This window comes from Vidua macroura, chromosome 1, assembly GCF_024509145.1.
Source record: "Vidua macroura isolate BioBank_ID:100142 chromosome 1, ASM2450914v1, whole genome shotgun sequence".
NCBI classification, from domain to species: Eukaryota; Metazoa; Chordata; class Aves; order Passeriformes; family Viduidae; genus Vidua; species Vidua macroura.
In genome coordinates, this window is record NC_071571.1 from 70214548 (window position 1) to 70225371 (window position 10824).

At 40.5% G+C, this 10824-nt stretch overlaps 1 protein-coding gene across 3 annotated transcripts in view; it reads left to right on the forward strand.

Moving 5' to 3' along the window:
* The window catches only part of DUSP22 (dual specificity phosphatase 22), a 43942-nt gene that overhangs the window by 28700 nt on the left and 4418 nt on the right, over nt 1-10824 (forward strand). For all 3 annotated transcript variants that reach the window (XM_053975884.1, XM_053975892.1, XM_053975900.1), the window contains exons 4-6: nt 1628-1677; nt 6814-6888; nt 8421-8592. In XM_053975884.1, the coding sequence (XP_053831859.1) occupies nt 1628-1677; nt 6814-6888; nt 8421-8592 (297 nt within the window). The remainder of the gene's footprint in view (nt 1-1627; nt 1678-6813; nt 6889-8420; nt 8593-10824) is intronic.

A 10824-nucleotide genomic window follows, 5' to 3' on the forward strand; every position in this document is an offset into this window, starting at 1 on the left:
GGTGATGGGGAAAGAATAGCATGTAAATTTACTTTCGGGTCTCAGGCCCTCATTCTACTGGAGTGACTCACTTGAACTGATACTAGTGTCCAAGATAAACCTCTCAGATGTGTCATACAAATGCTTATTATCGTAATTAATCTGTCAATATATTTAATTATCCTTGGCTCAGCAGCCTATCAATATAAATATTGCTGCTACACTATCTTTCTAAATGAGTGTGCCTATACAAGTTGTTTTGGATCAGCTTTTGTGGAGCTCTCCTGGCTTCCCACAATGTTTCTGACTGTTTCTGATTGTTTCCTACAATCTCTCTGACAGAGTGGTGAAGTTTGTGCACCTTGCAGAGGTGTGTCATGGTGCTGGAGTCAGGATCTCTTGTAAAAGGCTTTGCTCTTTGTGCAATGGCAAGTGAAGAAACAAAGTATGTGTAAGGGACATATGGAGGGGTTTCTGAATCAGCAAAGCAAAGGGGTTGTAGATGATGCTGCCTCAGGTAGCCACACACTTGAGCAGTGAAAATTTCTCTTCTTTCCCCAGCTGGCAAATAAAATGCCTGGTAGGTGGAGATTGTGTTGCACCGTGTTGGCAAAGGATCTCTTGTACATAAATATGTGACTTTCCTTGTGTGGTGTTGAACATGTGGGATTATTACAGGAGTGTGCATTGTTACAAAAGGATGGATTTAGATGCATTTTATAATGACCCTTTTGCTTGAATTCTTATTTTTCCAAGTGCATCTGAAGAATTCATAACTTGGCATCTGAGATAATTCAAAAGAGTTCCAGTGAATAATGTAGTTTTTGTGTGTCTGAGCTGCAGATGGTATTCTTGGAAGTCCTATTTGAGAAGTCAGCTAAATGTGCTTTCAGAAATGTTCTATTTCTTAACAGTCATAGGAGCAAAGAAAACTTTGAAAATAAAATGACAGTTGAAATGAGCGTTGACAATGCAAAGCAGTAGCGTAGGATTATGGATATGTTGTTTTAAATATATCTAGTAACATTTTTAATGCATCAGAAATGGTTATCTAACTTCCCTACTCAATCTTATAACTTACTATGATAGTTGACTAAGAAAGAGAGGCTAACTTTGTGGAAGAAAAGTGTGAGTTTTATGGTTGTCCTTCTTGAAGGCTTCCAGAAATAAAAAAACAAAATCCACATCACATTTCTTCTTTGAAATACATTTTGTTGGTTTATCAACTGGGTAAAGGAAAATGATTGTGTGAGTTTAAAAGAAACTGCATATCACAATTTCAGGTTGTAACATCTGTTCAGAGAAAGGGAAGGGCAGGAGAAGATGCAACTTCATTTTCCTAGAAATGTAAGAGCTATTGTGTTTTCAGAAAGAAGTTTAGATCTTTTTAGTAAAGGTGCTCCTTTTTTTAAAAGCTCACTATTGAGCCTTGGGAGAAGCATGGCTAAGCTATATGCTGGAGTCTTAGCAATGTGAAAGCAAGTGTTTTAAAATCTGACTGTATAGAGATGATTTCTGTCTGAATGATGGTGTTGCTTCCTCACAATCATTAATATTCCACTAGTCTAGAGCAGGACTTATGCTGTGCTGGATGAATGTGTTTAACTTGAATCTTTTCTTCTCAAACCTTTTTGCTTCTTTAACACAGGGAATGAAGTATCTGTGCATTCCTGCTGCTGACTCACCCTCACAGAACTTGTAAGTATTTTTTAAAAGTAAATCATGAAATCCCAGAAATCCTATGGTACCATGATGCCTATTTTAAAATTTGCTGAAAGCTCTGATTCTGATCTCTAATGAGTATTACACAAATAAGGGGTTTAATTGTTAGGAAAACACAGTAACACTTCATTTCACCCTGCTTTTTGATTTGTGGCCTTAAACTTCAGGAATTTAACAAGTATTTGAAAGAGGTTTGAAGCCTGGTGCCTCAAGGGTTGAAATAAATTTCTCACAGTGGGCCTTCAAAACAAAGTCCCTGTGTGCAAACTACGCCTGACAATCTGCTGGGGACTTCTTGAACCTGCCTCAGAAGTCCCTGCTGCTCTTGGTATAAGCTGGCATGGCAGGGAGTTTTCTGCCCTGCAGTGACTCTGACCTTGAGGATATAGGTACTGCAGCTAGAGTGTCCAAGCCTTGCTCTTTCTCATCTCTGCTAAAGTTCACCTAATGCTTACTGATTTACCCCTGGTTTTAATTGAGCATGCCAAGTCTTGATTCCAAAGAGAGATCAAAACAAAAGGACTTGGATGGTGACCAGCTCTTTCTTCTAGGGCTCACTGTTTGTGTTGGGGAGAGGTGAGGGGGGTTTCAGCCACATCCTGCTACCAATTTTTGGTAGAGAAACAAGTAGTGGAAAGAGGCCTGGTAGGTACGGAAGGAACTGCAGCACTACTTTTCTCTTGTATCACAGCAATAGTCTGGCTCATGCTTTTGGGGGATATTTTTAGAGCATGTGTTTCTCATAGTCTAGAAAGATTCCAGTGTGGCATTTGATGTCCGATAATTTGCCTTTTTATTCTGCATTTCTGTCATGATTTTGGGTGAAGGGAAAAAAAAAAAAAAGGCACCACACCCCACCCTCAATAAAAAACCCCCTAATCCCCTAAATTTCAGGTCTGTAATGAGAAGGCTGAGAGCTAACTGCCTTTGTAATGGACAGCTTCTGTGGCCTTAATATTTAGAATAAACATAAATAAATTTAAAGAAATATCTTTTGGGAAGGAAAACTAATATGAGATTAGAGGAAAGCATTCACATGTCATTAATTGTTCGTTGGCATTTTGAGGTGTGTAGCATTTTTGACAACATTTTCTAAATCTGCTTCCTTTGTCAATAGAGATAAATTGGGAATAGAAAGAGAAAGGATGGCATTTATGATGAACATTAATCAATGTACAATTCCCCTCACTGTTAAATATCAAGGAGTTATATTGAAAGAACAGTTCCTGTGCTTGCGCTGTCTGGCACAGTACCATGGCTCTTAAGGCTTCAGTAAGAAGATAGAATATTTGCATGAATATTGTTTCTGTTATGCTGCAGGCATCTAAAATACTTGCTTTGGTATCAGGTGGTTGCAAGCAAACGTCATTACTTCTAATACTGATACATTCCATCACTTAAAATAAAACTTGATGAGTAACCGATTTTTCTTCTTTTACTTGATACAGTCCAGGCCTTCAAGTAAAATCAAATCATGATGCTCACAAATAGCACCATTGCTTGCTTTGCACATGCAGTCTTCTGAAAGAAAGAGGAAGTTATTTTTGTTCAGCCTGAGAGGACTGGATGCAGTCTTATCTAGGAGTGGTTAACCATACTGCCTGTGCCCACTGTGGAGGGAGGGATAGCTAGGGAACAGGAAGGGAATTGGTCCCTCTGCAACATCTTTGCATGTCTACCCTCTGCTTCTGAAAGAGGGATTCTGTTGATTTCTTTCTAGGGAGAAAAAAACAACCAACCAAGCAGCATCCTGTATTGCAGGTTCTTGTGTTCTCTTACCAATAGTTGACAGGCGCAACTGATGGGGTGCACTCTGCTCTCTTGTCTGTTTCCCAACAGCAAGGACCAACTGGAAACCTTTTACCCACTGAATTTTGGGACTGTGAGCTCTTAATGCACTTCAGCTCAGTTTTTGTGAAGAAAACCTTTGGTTTCTTGTGTGAATAATGCATATTTACTCCTAGAAAACTTTAGTGGAGTGCTTTTCCTCAGAGGGATGACTTGCCAGGGACATACAGCAGGAATTCCCCTGTTAGCATGTGGCTATTCACTAAAGTGTCTCAAAAGCTTTATTTTTCTCCCCTGTTCTGCCCCTAGCAAGCATGGGGAGAAAGCAATTGCTTTTCAGACTCAAGGTACTTCATAGATTTAAATCAATGTTTTCCCTGGTCTGTGAGAATTTTACCTTGGGCCAGTAACTGCTCCAGAAGAGTCATTCTCTATAAAAGTCATCACTAAAAAGTTATTTCTATAGAAATAGAATCTTCCCTTCCTGCCCTGTTCCAGTTAATTGTCTTTGGCTGGCTGTCTGTTTCTAAGGAATTAGCCTCCAACAGTCAGGTGGTTAGTGGTGAGAATACAGAAGCCAGATGACCTATTAAGAGGAGAAAATTTTGGTAGATTTTTTTCTTTTTACATCACGAAAGGAAAGAAACATCAAGATGCTTTGTCCTATCTGATGTGGATGCTATCTTTTTAACCTTTATAAATGCTTGTAGAAGTCCAACTAGCAACAAATGAAAATATAGCTCTAGTATCATAAGTCTGCTCTTGGTCTTGTTTTGAATTATGCAGCGTGCTCTAATGCGTAGTTTAGATAACTTCTACAACATCCTGGTAGGGGCGTTGTACTGGTGGTTCTTCCTGTGGTGTTTTCCCACTGTAAAGATGATGCAGTTCAGGACCCAGCTTTCAGCTGGGAGATGCAAGAGTCAGATATCATGTAATAAATTGTCCCGAAGTCCAACAAATGGGCTGCAAATCAACACATTTGTCAAGTGCTTTCCTGTTAGAGATGATAGTCAACTGTTTTGTGGTTACTGTAAGACTTACCATTCTTCTTTGTGTCTGGCAATTGCCACAGAGCTAACTGGTCCTCAGTCTTAGTTTTCATCTGAACATGATTTTACCATAACTTTGAAAATGAGTTTAAGCAACTGTGTCTACTGGCTTCAGAAGAGACCCTGATGCCATAGGGTTGTGGAGGAGTACATACCTCCTTTTCTCTGGCTCAAGATGAGGAGGGGCCAGGGTGCTATAGAGCAGCACTAATTCTAGATGTGACTATTTCTCTTCTCATTTTCATGAATGCCTGTAAACACACTTGAAAGCACATCAGCAGACTGAGCATCAGCGGTGAGGAAGGGTGAAGAAAACTGGGTGAATGGAGTTCACGATGTTTAGTACCTTGCAAAGGTGTTTTGCTCAGTCACAGATATTTTTCAAACCAGAGTGTTGGAAGTGTCTTAACAAAACTTGTGTGAGACCATTGAAATGAATTCACTCGTGCATGAAGCTACCCTCCTGGCCATATTTTCTAGAGAGAAAGAGAAAAGATGAGAAGATCAGGTTGTCAATACAACCTGACCAAGCTTCATCTGAGTGATTGCTTTCAATCTCAGCTAAGCTCTTCATTGTGCAATAGCAAAGCCTCTTGCACACATAGCCAGAGATCTCATTTATCCTCTAAGTTTGTTTATGTGAAGCCTCTTGTGCTCCCCTGGCAGACCTGAGCACACTGATTTCTTAGAGCTCAGCAAGCAACAGTGGTTTGGCGTGGCAGTCTGAGTACACATGCATTTGTAAGGCTTTGTCTTCACTTATCCCACATGCTTCATCAGTTCCTTGAGAAATATAAAACCTTGAGTTGACCTACTGTTCAAAAGCTTGGGATTGCATTGTGCGTTGAGATTTTCCAAATAAACTGCTCAGGTCTTCTCTAGCTGTGTTTTCCATGTTGTATCCAGTGATGCAGGACCTGCGTTGGAGAGGGAGTCCCGGGCTTTGGGATCTTCTTTTTGTTTATTCCAGTTAGATACCGTTGCCTTTGCAAGTTCTGCAGGCAGTGACATCCTGTTGCATCAGTGTTGTCCTTCAGGTCAGGAGTGTTTACAGTATCAGCAGCTGCACTGTTAGGCAGGAAGGGAAGCTTCCTTTTATGTGGGTATTCCTGATTTTTGTGTGGCTGCTGGTTCTGGGCTGAGGTTTTTTTTCTTTTACCCTTGTGGTATAATATTCACTCAGAAAGGGGAAACATCTTGAATACAGGACGTTGTGTTTCATGGGTGTTGAGCGCAATGTGCTTTCAGGTTTGCCCTTGCCAGCAGGCCTGGCAATGACTGCCCCCTAAGAACCTCTTTCCTCTGCCTGTGTTGCCCACATTACTGCTGCTTGTGAGCTTGAATTGCAAGAGCACTCAAAGGCCACCGTGAACTCCAGCTCTGTTGAGCTAAGAGGTGCTACTTGCAGCTGTGGTAAAACTGCAGTCAGCACCAAAGGCAGGGTGTGCAACTTGGAACTGGGATGCAAAGAGGCAGTGCTGCGTATTCACTCAGATGATGACAGCTGCCCACTCGCTATCCTTCACTATGCCTCATTTAAAATGAAAGGGGCATGTGTAAAGGATAATGAGATTATAAACCCTGAAGTTTGCAAACAGAGTCTTCTCTATGTTTTCTCCTCTGCTGCTTTAAAACAGGCGAGCTGTAGGCTGACACCCTGAATACAGGCAGAAGGGGTACTGCCGTCTGAAAGGAGAAGACTGGAAGGAACTAAAGAAAACAGGGCTTGAATTGAGAATTTTTTCATAGCAGAGACAAAAGGGAGTGATTTCACATAGCCAAGCAGAAAGTCTTAATGTTCAGACATGCCTTAGCACATGGCTTGAAGGAGGAGGTAGAGTTAGAATGAAGCATAAGTTTGGGTAGCAGGTAGTGTCTCTTTGTGAGAGACATTACGTCTGGAGAACTGCTCATGTAGTTGTGCTGAGTTCTACCTGACATCTGAGCACACAAGGACATGTGAGGTCAAGTTACTGCTTTAAGAAGTATCAAACACAAACCAAAATACAGACTTGACAGTCATCAGAATAAAGTTTATCACACTATAGTGCCTAAAATACCAGTTTCTTACTTGGATGGAGTGGCAAATAACTTATGCCAGTGAGTTCGGTGTTTCATTGGCAGACAATAACTTTTACTTTGTAAGACCTGTATTCAGTTCTAAATTCTAGAAACAGCATGAGGTGAGCTTTCGGATATATTTCTTTCTTTCTAAGTAGTGATTTTACTAAATGCAGCACTTTCTTTATCCTCCTTCTGCTTTTGTTTTCAGAGCAAGGCATTTCAGAGAGAGCATCAAATTTATCCATGAGTGCCGGCTCACAGGTGAAGGCTGCTTAGTTCACTGGTATGTATACGACTTGCTAAACAAATTCTTTTTAAGGGTTTCTCTACCTTGATTAGGATGTTCATAATTTTAATGATTTCATAATAAAATTAGTGGTCATCTCCCCTCTGTAGCAAAATCCTCTTGGACTGAATTGCTCCCTTTATTCAGAAAGACCCAGAAGATTTGCAAATGCTATTAAAGCCTTATGCGAGGATATTCGAGTCTCTGGGGTGGGCAGCTGCTTGGAGATGAAAGGAGCTGAAGAGATTCCTCTTGACCTTCTCTTATCAAACATCTTTGTGGGATTTATTTAACTAGGAATGTGTTGGCTGAAGACATACTATTTATTTCTCATCATTTTAATAGATGTATTTCTAAATGTGATTTCCATAATCCTAATAATTTGATTAATTTCTCTAACAGCTGTTTTGGTGACTTCAGAGTTGTTAAAAAAACCTGTCTGAACAGAAATTGATTTTCCCCCCTCTTCTTAAAACTGCTGAAGCATTCAAATGTTGCATTTGTTAATAGCAAGACCCTGATTGGAGAGATGCTCCTGGGACTGTAAAGAATAGAAAAGGAAATCCCACCCTGGGTTTTTTGTTGCTCTTTGCTATTGGTTGTGGTCTTTGTGCTGTGTGTCCAAAGGACATATCTGAGTCTGTATATGGAATCACAGTCATCTCATGATTTGAACTCTGGACTTGTACACAGGCCCTGAGTATAAATCCTCACTTTGCTATTGACTCATGACAGAGCTGTGCATGAGCCATTTGGTCAGTCTTGGTGTATAGAAAACAGGAATAAGTAGTCTGAATACTGATAGAATTTTAAAAACCATATATTTAAATTTGTGAAGTATTCAGAAACATAAAATGGTGTAAGAGTCTGGTTACTCTTTATTTTGACTGTGGTAAATACAACTCTTAACACATTCTTTATACTCTGAATAGAAATAATTCTGAGTTTGTCCAGTGTTGTCCAACCAGACATCATGAATGATTCTTACTCTATCCCAGCTTTTCATCTGGGGAAACTGGAGTCCTGAGAGTTTAAGCTGCACAATGCAGTGGATAGCAGAAAGAGGAACTCAAGCAACCAGACATATGTACCTCTTATTGGTTCAGTTAAAGTTCATTTTTGCCCCATGAAATTGCAGCTTTTATTCATGGTGGAGAGGAAACAGTCTTATTTCTCTGCTCTGATCTTTATAAACAGAAGAAAGAAAGGGTGACTTACTTCTGCCTTTTTAAAACCCAAATCTAACTTAGAATGTATTCACTGTCCCCTGCTTTTGTGACTACTTCATACTTTTTTCTTCCTTTTCAGCCTCATATGAGTTACCACTCAGAACCCACTTTCTTGATCACATAGTTTTTCTTCTGCTGCATTTGAAAAAGTAGCATCAAAACTATTTAACTCAAATATTATAATATTTCTTCCTCATGACAAGCAGCACAGCAGTCTGTGATGTTGAGAAGTAATGCTTTTAGTTGTGACAGGTGAAGTACAGCACTGCTTCACTGTATTGCACCCCCTTCTCCATGCAGCCTTGCAGGTGTCTCCAGGAGTGTCACACTGGTGGTTGCCTACATCATGACCATCACAGACTTTGGCTGGGAAGATGCACTGTCTGTTGTCCGTGCGGCGAGATCCTGTGCCAATCCAAACATGGGCTTCCAGAGACAGCTACAGGAATTCGAAAAACATGATGTTGATCAGGTAAATGAACTACAAAAAAGAGCTGTGAAACACAACTCCAAGTCAGATCATGGGCTACTTCTCATTATTTTGTGGTCTGTGTGTTTTATCTGACTCCCCGTTTTTGCTTTGAGGGAATGGCTTCTTAGCCCAGCCAGTTCCGTGAAGGGGATACAGATAGATCTGAAGGTGTCAGGGAATGCTGGGTGGGAAAAGGGATGAAGGACACCTCCTGTCCAGCTGTGCTGTCAATCTAGTGGTTGCTTCATGTGAGCTAAGACACAGTTCAAGATTAGTACCTTTAGAGGGGTAAAAAGTAAAGGGTGAATTCTCAGAACACAAGTAAAAGGCCAACCTATAACTACCAGTTGCATAAAAGTAGTGGGTTTCCTCCCAACACATTCATTTGCACTAGTAAGCAGGAAAGAAATCATCATCACAGATCTTTCATGTCCAGGAGTTAAAGTAAGTCCTCATTATGGTTTGTCCATAAACCAAGTCCTCCCACCTTCTGTGGCTAAGAGTTAATATGTTTTTTGATGTTTAGGGCAGCCTCAGATCTGACCCTTTTTTTTCTTATGAGCCTTTGAAGGTTTTGTAGTGCTAGGAGAATCAGCAAAAGAGTTGGACTGCCAAAGGGGTGTCATAAAACAAAAATTAGTTTCTTACTCCAAAAAAACCCCATCCTACACAAAAGACCTGCTCCCTGTGGGTGATTGGTGACTTCCACTTACGTTACCAACCTACTGTGGCTGTCCCTTCCATTTTCCATTGCTCAGCATGTTGTTGTTGTGTGGGCTTTTGTGCCTATTGTGCTTATTGAAAATAACAACAACACAGGCCAACCAAAGTCGGAAAGCAAAAGACATGAGACAAAGGGTGTTGTTTTTTTTATTCTATCCCTGTCATTCTGCTGCAGAAAGCTCAGAGTTTAGAAATTACCATTAGTTTTGCCTGATGCAGTTAGCAACTGTAAATATTTGCGTTTTTTTTTAATATTTAACTGAATGTTTCCTGGAGCATTTGGAACTGGTGTAAAGGTAGAATAACTGATTTTTAAGAGACAAAAGTCAGAGAGGGACTTTCCAGACTTGTCTCCTTCCTCCCTTACAGTCATTTCTACTCTAATTGGTTTGGTCTAACAGCAATGACAATTAAGGCTGTATGCAAATAGCCTGATAAAGACAGTAACGTCTCTCTTTTTTCATCCACCATGGACTGCGCATTCTGTCTTTATTCACTGAGGGGGAGGCAGTAGGTTGCAAAAAGAAGTATCCACCTGTATTCACTGGCTGGGCTGTAGTTTCTTACTGTCTCTTAAGAGCAACCACATCCTCAGCAGGTGTCTGTTTACACACCTGATTTTGGTGGAATGATGCCATCTGCCAAGGGCGTGAACTTTTTTCAGATTTCAGCAGCATTTGGTGTTTTGCTGTTCCACTAAAGGGTGGTGGTATCCTGTGGGCTCTCTGGAATGTTGTCCTCTAGATCTTGGTCTTATAGAATGAGGTTTAGTCACTAAGGTCACGATATAGTTTGCACCTGTTGCAAACTTCCACTTGGTAGCCTGAGGCTTCAGATTTGCCTGAGGACTTCTTTAAGGAATAGGAGGAAGCATTTTTGATGAGGTATTGTCTCCCAATATCCTAATAAATTATCTTTATGGATCCAGCTATTTCATGAGCCCCAAACAGAACAAAGCTATGAAGGTTAAGGTTTGGAAATTTAATATTATCCCCATTGGGACACAACAGTTGGAGTCTGTGTTTACTAGCTGCTTCTGCAGGTAAGCTCAACAAATTTGTCAGGAATTGGACAGTTCCTCAGCTGGAATTGTCCTCAGCTGAACTCAAATTCTCCAACAGGCAAAGAAGTGTCAGAGTTGAATGGATAGAAAAAGTGAACATGTGAAATTTCCACTCTTTCCTATGAAACAGAGTTGTCTGTTGGCACATCTGAATCAAAGAAAAGGAGTGGGGGATTTATACAATATGCACTTACGGAGCTTGTTGGCATACAGGTATCTTGTGGTGAAAAAATGCGGATTTAAAATGAGATCTCATGACAAAAGAATACATTTGTGTTATCAAACACAAAGATACTGCCTCAACCTCTGAAAGCACCTGAGCTGAAAATTTCTGCAAACTGAGGAAATGGCCAGTGAAAAGGTCCCAGCATTATTGTCCTGCCATTGCTTGATTCTTTCCTCATCATTTATATCTGGTTGCTCTCAAAGCAGGATACAGAGCTGGA